Source organism: Lagenorhynchus albirostris, chromosome 9, assembly GCF_949774975.1.
Source record: "Lagenorhynchus albirostris chromosome 9, mLagAlb1.1, whole genome shotgun sequence".
Lineage (NCBI taxonomy): Eukaryota > Metazoa > Chordata > Mammalia > Artiodactyla > Delphinidae > Lagenorhynchus > Lagenorhynchus albirostris.
The window spans coordinates 26,753,976-26,770,386 of NC_083103.1; the positions used below are offsets into that span (position 1 = coordinate 26,753,976).

Consider the following 16,411-nt stretch of genomic DNA (forward strand, 5'->3'; position numbering starts at 1 on the left):
GAGAATTTAGAGTGAGGCAGGAAGAGGGCTAGGACGATCTTCAAGAACTCTAGTGAATAAATAGAGGAGGATGAGCCTATGAAGACAAAAAAAAAAAAAGGAGAAAAATTAGTGGAGTATCATATTTCAGAATTCAGGAATAAAAGAGGTTTAAAGAAAGAGGAAGTGCTCAAATGCTATTCAAAGATCAAAATTAATGAGCATTAAGATAATGTCCTTTGGATTTGTCAATGTGGTAGTCATTGGTAATCTTTTTTTTTTTTACATCTTTATTGGAGTATAATTGCTTTACAATGGTCTGTTAGTTTCTGCTTTATAACAAAGTGAATCAGTTATACATATACATATGTTCCCATATCTCTTCCCTCTTGCGTCTCCCTCCCTTCCACCCTCCCTATCCCACCCCTCTAGGTGGTCACAAAGCACCAAGCTGATCTCCCTGTGCTATGCGGCTGCTTCCCACTAGCTATCTATTTTACGTTTGGTAGTGTACATATGTCCATGCCTCTCTCTCACTTTGTCCCAGCTTACACTTCCCCCTCCCCATATCCTCAAGTCCATTCTCTAGTAGGTCTGTGTCTTTATTCCTGTCTTACCCCTAGGTTCTTCGTGACATTTTTTTCTCTTAAATTCCATATATGTGTGTTAGCATACGGTATTTGTCTTTCTCTTTCTGACTTACGTCACTCTGTATGACAGACTCTAGGTCCATCCACCTCATTACAAATAGCTCAATTTCGTTTCTTTTTATGGCTGAGTAATATTCCATTGTATATATGTGCCACATCTTCTTTATCCATTCATCCGATGATGGACACTTAGGCTGTTTCCATCTCCTGGCTATTGTAAATAGAGCTGCAATGAACATTTTGGTACATGACTCTTTTTGAATTATGGTTTTCTCAGGGTATATGCCCAGTAGTGGGATTGCTGGGTCATATGGTAGTTCTATTTGTAGTTTTTTAAGGAACCTCCATACTGTTCTCCATAGTGGCTGTACCAATTCACATTCCCACCAGCAGTGCAAGAGTGTTCCATTTTCTCCACACTCTCTCGAGCATTTATTGTTTGTAGATTTTTTGATGATGGCCATTCTGATTGGTGTGAGATGATACCTCATTGTAGTTTTGATTTGCATTTCTCTGATGATTAATGATGTTGAGCATTCTTTCATGTGTTTGTTGGCAGTCTGTATATCTCCTTTGGAGAAATGTCTATTTAGGTCTTCTGCCCATTTTTGGATTGGGTTGTTTGTTTTTTTGTTACTGAGCTGCATGAGCTGCTTGTAAATTTTGGAGATGAATCCTTTGTCAGTTGCTTCATTTGCAAATATCTTCTCCCATTCTGAGAGCTGTCTTTTGGTCTTGTTTATGGTTTCCTTTGCTGTGCAAAAGCTCTGCAGTTTCATTAGGTCCCATTTGTTTATTTTTGTTTTTATTTCCATTTCTCGAGGAGGTGGGTCAAAAAGAATCTTGCTGTGATTTAGGTCATAGAGTGTTCTGCCTATGTTTTCCTCTAAGAGTTTGATAGTTTCTGGCCTTACATTTAGGTCTTTAATCCATCTTGAACTTATTTTTGTGTATGGTGTTAGGGAGTGATCTAATCTCATACTTTTACATGTAACTGTCCAGTTTTCCCAGCACCACTTATTGAAGAGGCTGTCCTTTCTCCACTGGACATTCCTGCCTCCTTTATCAAAGATAAAGTGACCATATGCACGTGGGTTTATCTCTGGGCTTTCTATCCTGTTCCATTGATCTATATTTCTGTTTTTGTGCCAGTACCATACTGTCTTGATTACTGTAGCTTTGTAGTATAGTCTGAAGTCAGGGAGCCTGATTCCTCCAGCTCCGTTTTTTGTTCTCAAGATTGCTTTGGCTATTCAGGGTCTTTTGTGTTTCCATACAAATTGTGAAATTTTTTGTTCTAGTTCTGTGAAAAATGCCAGTGGTAGTTTGATAGGGATTGCATTGAATCTGTAGGTTGCTTTGGGTAGTAGAGTCATTTTCACAATGTTGATTCTTCCAATCCAAGAACATGGTATATCTCTCCATCTATTTGTATCATCTTTAATTTCTTTCATCAGTGTCTTATAATTTTCTGCATATAGGTCTTTTGTCTCCTTAGGTAGGTTTATTCCTAGATATTTTATTCTTTTTGTTGCAATGGTAAATGGGAGTGTTTCCTTAATTTCACTTTCATACTTTTCATCATTAGTGTATAGGAATGCCAGAGATTTCTGTGCATTAATTTTGTATCCTGCTACTTTACCAAATTCATTGATTAGCTCTAGTAGTTTTCTGGTAGCATCTTTAGCATTCTCTATGTATAGTATCATGTCATCTGCAAACAGTGACAGCTTTACTTCTTCTTTTCCGACTTGGATTCCTTTTATTTCCTATTCTTCTCCGATTGCTGTGGCTAAAACTTCCAAAACAATGTTTGGTGAGAGTGGGCAGCCTTGTTTTGTTCCTGATCTTAGTGAAAATGCTTTCAGTTTTTCACTATTGAGGACAATGTTGGCTGTGGGTTTGTCATACATGGCCTTTATTACGTTGAGGAAAGTTCCCTCTATGCCCACTTTCTGGAGGCTTTTTATGATTAATGGGTGTTGAATTTTGTCAAAAGCTTTCTCTGCATCTATTGAGATGACCATATGGTTTTTCTCCTTCAATTTGTTAATATGGTGTATCACATTGTTTGATATTTGTATATTGAAGAATCCTTGCATTCCTGGAATAAACCCCACTTGATCATGTTGTATGATCCTTTTAATGTGCTGTTGGATTCTGTTTGCTAGTATTTTGTTGAGGATTTTTGCATCTATGTTCATCAGTGATATTGGCCTGTAGTTTTCTTTCTTTGTGACATCCTTGTCTGGTTTTGGTATCAGGGTGATGGTGGCCTCGTAGAATGAGTTTGGGAGTGTTCCTCCCTCTGCTGTATTTTGGAAGAGTTTGAGAAGGATAGGTGTTAGCTCTTCTCTAAATGTTTGATCGAATTCGCCTGTGAAGCCGTTTGGTCCTGGGCTTTTGTTTGTTGGAAGATTTATAATCACAGTTTCAATTTCAGTGCTTGTGATTGGTCTGTTCATATTTTCTATTTCTTCCTGATTCAGTCTTGGCAGGTTGTGCATTTCTAATAATTTGTCCATTTCTTCCAGGTTGTCCATTTTATTGGCATAGTGTTCCAAGTAGTAATCTCTCATGATCTTTTTTATTTCTGCAGTGTCAGTTGTTACTTCTCCTTTTTCATTTCTAATTCTATTGATTTGAGTCTTCTTCCGTTTTTTCTTGATTAGTTTGGCTAATGGTTTATCAATTTTGTTTATCTTCTCAAAGAACCAGATTTTAGTTTTATTGATCTTTGCTATCGTTTCCTTCATTTCTTTTTCATTTATTTCTGATCTGATCTTTATGATTTCTCTCCTTCTGCTAACTTTGGGTTTTTTTTGTTCTTCTTTCTCTAATTGCTTTAGGTGCAAGGTTAGGTTCTTTATTCGAGATGTTTCCTGTTTCTTAAGGTAGGATTGTATTTCTATAAACTTCCCTCTTAGAACTGCTTTTGCTGCATCCCATAGGTTTTGGGTCGTCGTGTCTCCATTGTCATTTGTTTCTAGGTATTTTTTGATTTCCTCTTTGATTTCTTCAGTGATCACTTCGTTATTAAGTAGTGTATTGTCTAGCCTCCATGTGTTTGTATTTTTTAGAGATCTTTTCCTGTAATTGGTATCTAGTCTCATAGCATTGTGGTCAGAAAAGGTACTTGATACAACTTCAATTTTCTTAAATTTACCAAGGCTTGATTTGTGACCCAAGATATGATCTATCCTGGAGAATGTTCCATGAGCACTTGAGAAGAATGTGTATTCTGTTGTTTTTGGATGGAATGTCCTATAAATATCAATTAAGTCCATCTCGTTTAATGTATCATTTAAAACTTGTGTTTCCTTATTTATTTTCATTTTGTATGATCTGTCCATTGGTGAATGTGGGGTGTTAAAGTCCCCTACTATGAATGTGTTACTGTTGATTTCCCCTTTTATGGCTGTTAGCATTTGCCTTATGTATTGAGGTGCTCTTATGTTAGGTGCATAAATATTTACAATTGTTATATCTTCTTCTTGGATCGATCTCTTGATCATTATGTAGTGTCCTTCTTTGTCTCTTCTAATATTCTTTATTTTAAAGTCTATTTTGCCTGATATGAGAATTGCTACTCCAGCTTTCTTTTGATTTCCATTTGCATGGAATATCTATTTCCATCCCTTCACTTTCAGTCTGTATGTGTCTCTAGGTGTGAAGTGGGTCTCTTGTAGACAGCATATATATGGGTCTTGTTTTTGTATCCATTCAGCCAGTCTGTGTCTTTTGGTGGGAGCAATTAGTCCATTTACATTTAAGGTAATTATCGATATGTATATTCCTATTCCCATTTTAATTGTTTTGGATTTGTTATTATAGGTCTTTTCCTTCTCTTGTGTTTCTTGCCTAGAGAAGATCCTTTAGCATTTGTTGTAAAGCTGGTTTGATGGTGCTGAACTCTCTCAGCTTTTGCTTGTCTGTAAAGGTTTTAATTTCTCCATCAAATCTGAATGAGATCCTTGCTGGGTAGAGTAATCTTGGTGGTAGGTTTTTCTCCTTCATCACTTTAAATATGTCCTGCCACTCCCTTCTGGCTTGCAGAGTTTCTACTGAAAGATCAGCTGTTAACCTTATGGGGATTCCCTTGTATGTTATTTATTGTTTTTTCCTTGTTGCTTTTAATATGTTTTCTTTGCATTTAATTTTTGACAGTTTGATTAATATGTGTCTTGGCATGTTCCTCCTTGGATTTATCCTGTATGGGACTCTCTGTGCTTCCTGGATTTGATTAACTATTTCCTTTCCCATATTAGGGAAGTTTTCAACTATAATCTCTTCAAATATTTTCTCAGTCCCTTTCTTTTTCTCTTCTTCTTCTGGAACCCCTATAATTCGAATGTTGGTGCATTTCATGTTGTCCCAGAGGTCTCTGAGACTATCCTCAGTTCTTTTCATTCTTTTTTCTTTATTCTGCTCTGCAGTAGTTATTTCCACTATTTTATCTTCCAGGTCACTTATCCGTTCTTCTGCCTCAGTTATTCTGCTATTGATCCCTTCTAGAGTATTTTTAATTTCATATATTGTGTTGTTCATCGTTGCTTGTTTCATCTTTAGTTCTTCTAGGTCCTTGTTAAATGTTTCTTGCATTTTGTCTATTCTATTTCCAAGATTTTGGATCATCTTTACTTTCATTATTCTGAATTCTTTTTCAGGTAGACTGCCTATTTCCTCTTCATTTGTTAGGTCTGGTGGGTTTCTATCTTGCTCCTTCATCTGCTGTGTGTTTTTCTGTCTTCTCATTTTGCTTATCTTACTGTGTTTGGGGTCTCGTTTTTGCAGGCTGCAGGTTCGTTGTTCCTGTTGTTTCTGTTGTCTGTCCCCAGTGGCAAAAGTTGGTTCAGTGGGTTGTGTAAGCTTCCTGGTGGAGGGGACTAGTGCCTGTGTTCTGGTGGATGAGGCTGGATCTTGTCTTTCTGGTGGGCAGGTCCATGTCTGGTGGTGTGTTTTGGGGTATCTGTGGACTTATGATTTTAGGCAGCCTCTCTGCTAATGGGTGGGGTTGTGTTCCTGTCTTGCTATTTGTTTGGCATAGGGTGTTCAGCATTGTAGCTTGCTGGTCGTTGAGTTAAGCTGGTGTTGGTGTTGAGATGGAGATCTCTGGGAGATTTCTGCCGTTTGATATTACGTGGAGCTGGGAGGTCGCTTGTGGACCAGTGTCCTGAAGTTGGCTCTCCCACCTCAGAGGCACAGCAGTGACTCCTGGCTGCAGCACGAAGAGCCTTTCATCCACACGGCTCAGAATAAAAGGGAGAAAAAGTAGAAAGAAAGAAAGAGGATAAAAGAAAATAAAGTAAGGTAAAATAAAATACATCTATTAAAATAAAAAAAATAATTATTAAGAAAAAAATGTTTTTAAAAAGTAAAAAAACCCCAAAAATCCAAAAAAAAAAACGGATGGATAGAACCCTAGGACAAATGGTGAAAGCAAAGCTATACAGACAAAATCTCACACAGAAGCATACACATACACACTCACAAAAAGAGGAAAAGGGGAAAAAATAATAAATCTTGCTCTCAAAGTTCACCTCCTTAGTTTGGGATGAGTCTTTGTCTATTCAGGTATTCCACAGATGCAGGGTACATCAAGTTGATTGTGGAACTTTAATCCGCTGCTTCTGAGGCTGCTGGGAGAGATTTCCCTTTTCTTTGTTCGCACAGCTCCCGGGGTTCAGCTTTGGATTTGGCCCCGCCTCTGCGTGTAGGTCGTGGGAGGGCGTCTGTTCTTCGCTCAGACAGGACGGGGTTAAAGGAGCCGCTGATTCGGAGGCTCAGGTTCACTCAGGCCGGGGGGAGGGAGGGGCGTGGAATGCAGGGCGAGCCTGCGGCGGCAGAGGACGGCGTGACGTTGCACCAGCGTGAGGCGCGCCGTGCGCGTGCTACCGGGGAAGCTCTTCCTGGATCCCGGGACCCTGGCAGTGGCTGGATCCACAGGCTCCCCGGAAGGGAGGTGTGGAGAGTGACCTGCGCTCGCACACAGGCTTCTTGGTGGCGGCAGCAGCAGCCTTTGCGTCTCATGCCTGTGTCTGGGGTCCGCGCTTTTAGCCGTGGCTCGCGCCCGTCTCTGGAGCTCCTTTAAGCAGCGCTCCTAATCCCCTCTCCTCGCGCACCAGGAAACAAAGAGGGAAGAAAAAGTCTCTTGGCTCTTCGGCAGTTCCAGACTCTTCCCCGGACTCCCTCCCGGCTAGCCGTGGCGCACTAGTCCCTTCAGGCTGTGTTCATGACGCCAGTCCTCTCCCTGCGGTCCGACCGAAGCCCAAGCCTCAGCTCCCAGCCCCGCCCGCCCCGGCGGGTGAGCAGACAAGCCTCTCGGACTGGTGAGTGCTGGTCAGCACCGATCCTCTGTACGGGAATCTCTCTGCTTTGCCCTCCGCACCCCTGTGGCTGTGCTCTCCTCCGCGGCCCCGAAGCTCCCCTCCTCCACCACCTGCAGTCTCCGCCCGGGAAGGGGCTTCTAGTGTGTGGAAATGTTTCGTCCTTCACGGCTCCCTCCCACTGGTGCAGGTCCCGTCCCTATTCTTTTGTCTCTGTTTATTCTTTTTTCTTTTGCCCTACCCAGGTACGTGAGGAGTTTCTTGCCTTTTGGGAGGTCTGAGTTCTTCTACCAGTGTTCAGTAGGTGTTCTGTAGGAGCTGTTCCACGTGTAGATGTATTTCTGATGTATCTGTGGGGAGGAAGGTGGTCTCCGCGTCTTACTCTTCCGCCATCTTCCCCCCTCCAATCTTTTTTGTTGTTGTTAGATTCTGTTTTTTCCATTGGTAATCTTTGTGAGAATTATTTCAGTCAAATGATACCGAAAGCCAGACTGGAGTGGCCTGAGAATTAGTGGGAAGAAGGGAAATGGGAACAGAGAAATGATAAAGATATTTAGCTGTGCATCAGAATAGTTAGAGGGAGATGTAAGTATGGGAGGATTTAATTTTTAAGATAGGAAAGACTTGATCATGTGTGTCAGTGGGAAAAATCTAGTTGGGAAGGAGTAGTTAAATATACAAGAAATGATGGGTAAATATCATGGCTTAAAACCTGACAGCAAACATAACTGAAAGCATAGGTGTAGTATTGACCTTAGATAGGAGCAGGGACTCCTGTAATACAACTAGAGGGTAAAGGAGAGGATGGGTGTAGAAGTAGGTAGGCTTGTAGCTTTGGTAGCAGGAAGATGAAGCTTCAGTTTTCTCTCTCATGTAGGTCATTCCATCTGCTGACAACAAGAAGGGGAAGTAGGGGGCTTCCCTGGTGGCGCAGTGGTTGAGAGTCCGCCTGCCGATGCAGGGGACACGGGTTCGTGACCCGGTCCAAGAAGATCCCACATGCCGCGGAGCGGCTAGGCCCGTGAGCCATGGCCGCTGAGCCTGTCCGTCCGGAGCCTGTGCTCCGCAACGGGAGAGGCCACAGCAGTGAGAGGCCCGCGTACCGCAAAAAAAAAAAAAAAAAAAGGAAGGGAAGTAGGGGAGGGGAGGCTGGGTGGAGAAAAACACAGCAGAGATAGTTTGAAATATTTATTGTGGCAAGGAAAGGAGAGATTTGACCAAAGATATGAAATAGAAGTGACTGGGCAGTATTGAGGGACCATGGAGGTTGGTGACTGTGAGTAATAGTGATAAGGATGTGTTCATTTGTGTGACTTTCTCCAGGAGCACCAGGCTTCTTGGTGTGCACACAGAGAGTAAACAGTAAGGGTCACCCAGGGTTAGGACTTGTGGCAAAGGTTATCCATGAATGAGGAAGAACGAGTAGACTGAGGAGAGATGGTGCACTTGAAGGTCAGGATGCTCAGGGGGCCAGTGTTTGTTAGTTTTGTTTGTTCGATAAGAGGGTTGGGGAGAAATTATCTTGAAATAACATTGTAAGTAACACCATTTCCCAAATTTGAGATTGTGTGATACGAGAGACTAAATTCCCAGCGCATGAGAGGGCTCTGAGCAAATGAGTGAACTCAGGGCAAAGCTCGTTTTCTTTTAGAAGAGTTTAAGGGTCTAGTCGATTTTGTTGATTGGTGTGTGGGGGGGAGTGCACGATGCAAAGGTTTTAGAAATGGATGAAGAAGTTGAGGATAGTATATAAAGAACAAGAAAATATAGAACCTTAAGTGAATGATGATGCAGTAGACTGAGAGTAGGAATACTTTTTCTGTAAAGGGGCAGACAGTAAATATTCTTCATCTTACAGACCATAAAGTCTCTGTTGCAACCATTCAACTCTGTTGCATAGCATAAAAGCAGCCATAGAAAATGTATAAATGAACAGTGTGACTGTTTTCCAAGAAAACTTTATTTATGGACATTAAAATATGAATTTCATATACTGTAAAAGTGTGACAAAATATTATTCTTCTTTTGATCATTTTTTTAACAATTAAAAACATACAAACCATTCTTAGCCCACAAGCCATACAGAAACTGGCTGTGGCCAGAATTTGGCCCATGGTGTGTGTAGTTTGCTGACCCCTGCTTTAGAGGATCCTTTGAAGAGATTGTGTAGGGAGGTCTAAATCTGGGCTTACATTTCTGGGCTTGACTCATAAAAATATGTTAAAAGATATCAAGGTTCTCTGTGTTTGAGGAAGATGATGTTGTTTGATCTGGTGGCTTGTAGACTCAGCTCACTCGGCCTGGGGTTATGTTGCACTAAGCATACTCTCTCACCTGGACGTTTGGGTAGTGCCAAACCAAACTCAGAGGCTGCAGACTGTGGAACCATGCCACCTCTATGGTGGCCATTCCGGAAGCTGCAAACTGCACCAGATGTGTGTGGGCGTGGAGGTGACTCCCAAAACTATGAACAAATGAACTCAGCTAAAAAGAGTTTGCGGAAAATCTCTTCCCAGGTGCTCGTCAAGAGGAGTCTTGTTGTATAGCATGATGGTTTTTAGATTTCAGTGTCAGAAGAGTTCTCTACAACCTAAGCTATAAGAAATTAACAACAACAACAAAAGAAATATTTTAACAAGCTTAACGGGTACAAATTAGTGGAAATGGTATTTTAATTAACCTTAATATTATAGCAAGTTGGCACTGTTGAATATTTTTCAATTGTGAATTTTAAGAATGACCTTACAAGTAGAGGCTTCATTTCAGGGCTTTTGACAGAAATTTATATTGATACTAATTCATAGCACTGATAATTTACTGTGAGAAAACGATTACTGAAGGTTGGCATTGCTTAAACACTGCAAGGATCTTTCATCCTGAAAGTAGGAGAGAATGACAGTGTTGGTGATGCATTATTAATTTCTAATATATCTGATTTTCTAATGCCAGTTTTTAAACTCATTTGACTCTTAAAACTTGGCTTGCACAAACATTTTTACTGATGTTTTAACAATGAAAAGCAGAACCTGTGAGTTGAAAAGCCGTGTGATTTTACTTGGTTAATTCTTTTAAGACTCAAAGGCAGCAATATTTGAGATAATTTTAAAAATCAGAAATTTTAGTTGAAGAAAACGGGACTGTCTTTAAATAGCTCATATTTTATTTAGTTTAACTGGTAAATTATAACTTTGGAGGATGTTTAGGTATTTGAAGCTTCACTAGTAACTAGGGGATATAATTTGTACTAAAGGAATTCGTTGCACTTTTAAATAATAGATTTGTAATCTTAAGAAATTGAGAGCTAAACATACAAAATGGAAAGATGAAGAAAGTGGTGATCCTGAGGAGGGGGTTGCATCTCTTTAGGGTCTATGGGACCAACTGTAGATTCTTAGTAGTATTCAGAGGTGATTGGCTAAGGAAGAATGCATACTGAGTTAACTCCTTTGAGTATTTTTGTCATTGGTGATGGTAAAAGATAACCTTTGGGCACAGAGTCACATGGAAGAAAGTGATGAATAGAAGAATTTTTCTAGTCAGAGACTGTGTTAATTACTAAAAATGTGTAGATCCCCTGCCAGTGTCAGTCTGTATGTTCCACTATCCTTTCTGTCTCAAGTCACAGACCAAACTGCAGTTTCTTCTCCTAATACCTCCTCTCTTATATTTCGAATATTGTTTTCTGAGCATCTTTAATAAAAGTTTGAGTCCATTAGATGGGAGACCTAGGTTAACTTGTGTGTAGTAGTCATTAAAGAAATTAACCCAAGAAGTTAGGAGGGAAGGCAGGAAGAATAAGGTTTAGAGAGTTGCCAGAGTTATTACCTTATTTGTTTGGGTAGCAAGGGCCAGTACCAGCCATGGGCAAGTTGGCTAGAGAGAGGTAGGAACAGTGATATCAGAGGGCCATTCTAAGTTAGGGAGCACTGTGTCTGACTTATGAGGACACATGACATTGGTCCTCCTGCACTGACATACTTCAAGTAGGCAGATTGGAGGTCAGTGGATTTGCTCCACGACAGTGCTTACAGTCACTTATGAAGTACATTGCAAGTACCTTGTTTTTTAACTAGGTAAAGCTAGTTAAGGCTACTGTGAATATTTCCCTCCTAAATTAGACGGTTCAAGATTATTCCTATAACTTTATCTTTTTTTTTTTTTTTTTTGGCAATACGCGGGCCTCTCGCTGTTGTGGCCTCTCCCGTTGCGGAGCACAGGCTCCGGACGCGCAGGCTCAGTGGCCATGGCTCACGGGCCCAGCCGCTCCGTGGCATATGGGATCTTCCCAGACCGGGGAATGAACCCGTGTCCCCTGCATCGGCAGGTGGACTCCCAGCCACTGCACCAGCAGGGAAGCCCCTATAACTTTATCTTTAATCACGAATAGTCTTCTTGGTTTTGAGAAAAACAGCAGCAATACATACTTTCTAAAAATTGCCCAAAGCTCTGGATTGCAGCTAGAGTACAAGAAACACACACAATCCTGTAAATGCCCTTGGGAGTATGTGGCATGTGGGAAAATTATTGGTCATGTTCAAGGGTGGAATAAAGGCTGAGAACCTCTGATATAATCCAGTAAAGGTCAATTTGTCAGATTAAATTAATCAGTTAAATATTTGCCTTTTAAGTGCAACACATCACTTGATATAGCAATTAGGATGATAAACCAACTGAGTCACAACGTTTGGAAGTTGTTCTCCAGACTGAAAGGAAAGTACAGTTTTGCCTCTACATATACATGAAGCTGTTTAAATATGTCTGTTGTCACAAAGAAAACGGGTTGATTGGGCTAGAGCTAGGATTACAGGCTCCAGTTTTAAAATAGGGATAAAAGTGAGCAGAAATGGAGGCAGGGTGATATCAGTAATCAGAAAATTTTTTAAACTATATAATCATATAATGAACATTGTCCTTCAGCAGTTCTTGGTTATGTAAAAGCAATATATTACAGCTATGAACAGTAAGAATGGAAGACAAAGTACGTTCAGTTTGGATTTGGAATATATGGACTTTTAAATGAAAGTGGCAAGTTTCATGTTTTGGGAGTCACTTTCAAAAGCCTGGTAACAGCCTGCCCTCAGGTTCCTGATACTTCCCAACTCCCCTCTGTTACTTTAATTTTTCTCATCTTGTGAGTAGAACTTTCTCTCCAACTGATGCATGTTTAAGTCTTCCCTGATGTTAGAAAGATGACTGTTACACGTTTATAAGGGCTATACCAAGAACAGGTTGAGAATGAAATAGTGCCATTTGCAGAGATGGACCTAGAGACTGTCATACAGAATGAAGTCAGAGAAAAACAAATATATAATATCTCTTATATGTGGAATCTAGAAAAATGGTAGAGATGAACTTATTTGCAAAGCAGAAATAGAGTCACAAATGTAGAGAACAAACTTATGGTTACCAAGCAGGGAAGGGAGGAGTGGGATGAATTGGGAGATTGGGACTGACATATATATACTACTGTGTATAAAATAGGTAATTAATGAGAACCTACTGTATAGCACAGGGAACTCCGCTTAGTGCTCTGTGGTGACCTAAATGGGAAGAAAATCCAAAAAAGAGTGAATATGCATGCGTGTATGAATGATTCATTTTGCTGTATAGCAAGAAACCAATACAACATTGTAAAGCAACTATACTCCAATCAAACTAATTTAAAAAAAGAACAGGTTGAGAAATTGAAATATTAAGAGAAGGGCTTTAGCATATTAGAAACCATTAAAAGTGAAGCTCTTCAAACTCAGGCTCATGCAAAACCTTGAAATGTGGTTTATTAATTCCAATTTTTAGCATCCAAAGAACATAAGTTATCAAGGTGAACTGTGATCAGACTGTGATATTTATAGTTTATTTTCAGATACTTGGAAAGACTTTAAAAGCTAAGGAAAGTACCTTAAAACCTAATCTAAAACATAAAATCCTCCCCATTGTAAAATAAATGAAAAATATAGAAAATAGCAGGAATAATATAAAAATCTCCCAGAGTTGTACCATTTATTAAATAATGTATAACTACTTTTTAATATTCCTTATATCTCCTTTCTCTTTCTATTAATATTTTTGTGTGTGCTCGAAGTACAATTGCAATCTAACCATTTTAACTGCCTTTTTCCATTTCATATATTAGAAACATTTGATAAATCATCAAATTTTATTTTATAATATAATTTTAAATACCCATATAGTAGAGAAAGGACTTTAAATGTGTATTCAATTTCATTAGAGCTAACTGTGATAAATTATTTATAAGGTATTTTTTTTTCTGTGTAGGTTTTAGATATTTGCACAATGAAAATGAACCTAAATTCACCAGCCAGATATCTTTATGATTTATATGGCAGGAAAATTAAAGATATTTCAAAAGGTAAGTGGCAAAGATTTTGTAACCTATGTGATACTATTTCAAAAGGCATTTACATAATTTTGTTTTTACTTTATACATTTAAAAGGAAAAGATATAAAAACCAGTTTAATTATGTCATTCTTATATGAAGGGAAATCATGAAAGAGTATTAAGGTTTGGGGAATCTTTTATTTCATCATGTTTTAGTCCATTTGGGCTACTATAACAAAAACACCATAGATCAAGTGGCTTAAACATTAAGCATTTATTTCTCACAGTTATGGAGGCTGAGAAGTACAAGATCAAGGCACTGGTAGATTCTTTGTCTGTTGGGGGCCCTTTTCTGATTGATAGATGGCTGTCTTCTCACTGTGTCCTTAGATAGTGGAAGGAACAAGGGCACTCTCTGAGGTCTTTTATATAAGGACACTAATTCCATTCATGAGGGCTCCACCCTCTTGACCTAATCCCTTCCAAATACTATCCCTTTAGGGATTAGATTTCAACATATGAATTTTTGGGGGTCACAAACAGTCATCTAAGCACAGCACAAGCTTAGATTTTTAAAAAAATGATGGGTATTTTAACCTTAGCAAGCCATAACTTAATAAACAAAAGTAATTGATATATTTTCATATTTACAATTTCCATGGTATACAGCTTTCAAAAGAGAAAGACAAGAAATTGTGCTACTTCGTGCTCAGAGTTTTTTTAATGTTTTGGTTAACTTCTAGAGGTTTTTCAAAAGTCATGAAATGTGCTTTAAAACAATTTTATTGTATGTCTTTGTCAAAATAAGAGACCTCCCTCTATATTTCTAAAGGCACTGACTTGCCAGTCTTCGAAAGCAAAAATACATGATTTCACATCATTAAATTACTGTCAGTAGTAATTACTACTATTACTTTACTTTTTACTATTTAAAAAATTTACTTTTTATTTCTTTAGTAGTAATTAATATTACTTTAATAGTGCCACAATTAACACTATTAAATGTGCTACTGTATGGTCCTATCACTTCATTTAAACCTTAACTTCATATACCTGAAGAGGGCCAAAATCTTAAGTAGCATACTTAGCTGCAAGGCTAGATACAGACAACTGTAAGTGATTTGGGGATATAGCTCTACTGGATACTCCCATTTGTTTCCAGTATTCTTGCTTGTATTGTATAAAAGCAAACTTTCCTGGCTTTATCATCCTTAATTAATCCTATTGAGTGACCACTGATATTTTGATACTTACTGTTTATAATGCTTAAAATGTTTTTTACTAAGTATCGTATATGTGTGTGTGTATTTAGAAACCAAATCTATTTTTCTTTATTTTTAATGTTTGTATTAGATATGAGCATTATTTTTCATTTTATTAGGAGTTTTCATCTGAAGATTTTAAAGCACTTGTAGACACTTACACATTATCTAGAAGCATTAGTTATTTACCTCTAAGACATAAGTAACACAGAGAATCCTTCCTCATGGTCTTTTATGGGGGAGTGGGGAGAGTAACATTATTAAGTTGATTTCTTACTTCTTACATTTTTGTCCCCTCCCCCATCACATAGGCTTAAATTTTCTGTATGATAAACAATATTATATAATCGCTCTTAAACTTGCATTAATAAAATAAATAAATAATGCATTTTCTTAAGACCCTGTCTAGCTTTGAATGATTTCCATCTCACCTGGAATTAAAAAATTATATTTGACTAAATTGCTAGAGTTGAAACTCTAAGGAACCCTGGTTAAGATGAAAGATTAAATTTAGAAAGTTGATTTTTTTTTCCCTTCCCAAATGTGGTATAATAGAATTACTTATCAAAACAGAAAAGTTCTGACTCTGAGGTGTGAGACTTCATGGATGCCAGAGGCATTCAGATTCATGCCTCGTGCTTCACGTTTCCCAGAAGTGTGCTATTATCACATTTTAATGCATGCCTTGCCCTGTGTTTTTGCATACTTATAGAAGCTTATGCCAGCTGAAATTAGCCTATGCAACTACTAACATGGGGAAGCATAACAAGCTCACTGGACTTAAAATACTTAAAGAAGCTAATCCTGTTGGAGGAACTTCCAATGTGCAGCACCCTAGTCACTTAACATTAGGTTTCTGCATTTCTTTTTTCTTTGTTAGTGTAATTTTGGGCATCAAATGATTGAGATCCCTAAACTTTTATGTCTGATAGTCTTCTGAACTTTAACTTGGGAAAGGTCAAGTATTATATGAAAGTTATCTTTTACTTTAAATAAATGCTAACATCCTGATTTGATATATGACTTCTTTTTGATTACTTGCTCTGTATCAGATCAGAAAAAGTCATTTAATAATGTTTAATATTAATATCACAGCAATTATCTATTATTTTTAAGCACAAATTAGAAGCGTAATTGTACCAAGAACTAAAAGTAACAGATGTACAAAATAGAAGATTTTCTCCTATCTGTTGCTTCTTTTTTGGGATTAGATATACTTTCAATTGTTCCTCCTGTGCTGTGAGAAATGAGTACATTTGACATGACATTAAACCACTTTTTTTACTTTATCAAGTCTAGTAAAACCTTTTAAAACACGTAGGATTTACAAATCACTTGTGTTTTTAAATTTCTAAACCATAGAAGATTTTAACAAAGAAATCTATATTGTTACATGTGGAAAAGTTCTTTAGTTGTGGCTCCTATGTTTGTCTATTCTTTTGAGAGTATAAGAGAACTACCCACTGTGTAAAGATGCCATATTCCTATATATGGTCAACATGCTGGTACAGCATTTCTGCTAGAGCATAAAATAAGTGTGAAAAATGCATTCTGCAAAATTACACCCTCAAAAATAACAGTGCTGTGAGAAAAATGGGTTTGAGGAAGACCAAAGTCCATGCACTTTTAAAACGAGAATACTAACTAAAATTATAATTATTAACTTAGGAGATAATATCAATAGCCCAGGTAGGCATCTCAGAGTGCTGCTTCAGAAGATATTAAAGCTGCACTAAAACAATAGAATGTGTGATAATGCAGACGAAAGTCAGCTAGAGGTTTGAGCCAGTGGGGCTTCTTTTAAGAAGGCACAGGAGGAAGCAAAACTCCCACAGAGTAATGCAAGGCATAGGG

At 38.4% G+C, this 16,411-nt stretch overlaps 1 protein-coding gene across 1 annotated transcript in view; it reads left to right on the plus strand.

Annotated features, from left to right (window-relative positions):
- The window catches only part of DCDC1 (doublecortin domain containing 1), a 457,088-nt gene that overhangs the window by 79,451 nt on the left and 361,226 nt on the right, over window positions 1-16,411 (plus strand). Inside the window, exon 8 of the mRNA XM_060160830.1 lies at window positions 13,232-13,325. Within this exon, the coding sequence (XP_060016813.1) occupies window positions 13,232-13,325 (94 nt within the window). The remainder of the gene's footprint in view (window positions 1-13,231; window positions 13,326-16,411) is intronic.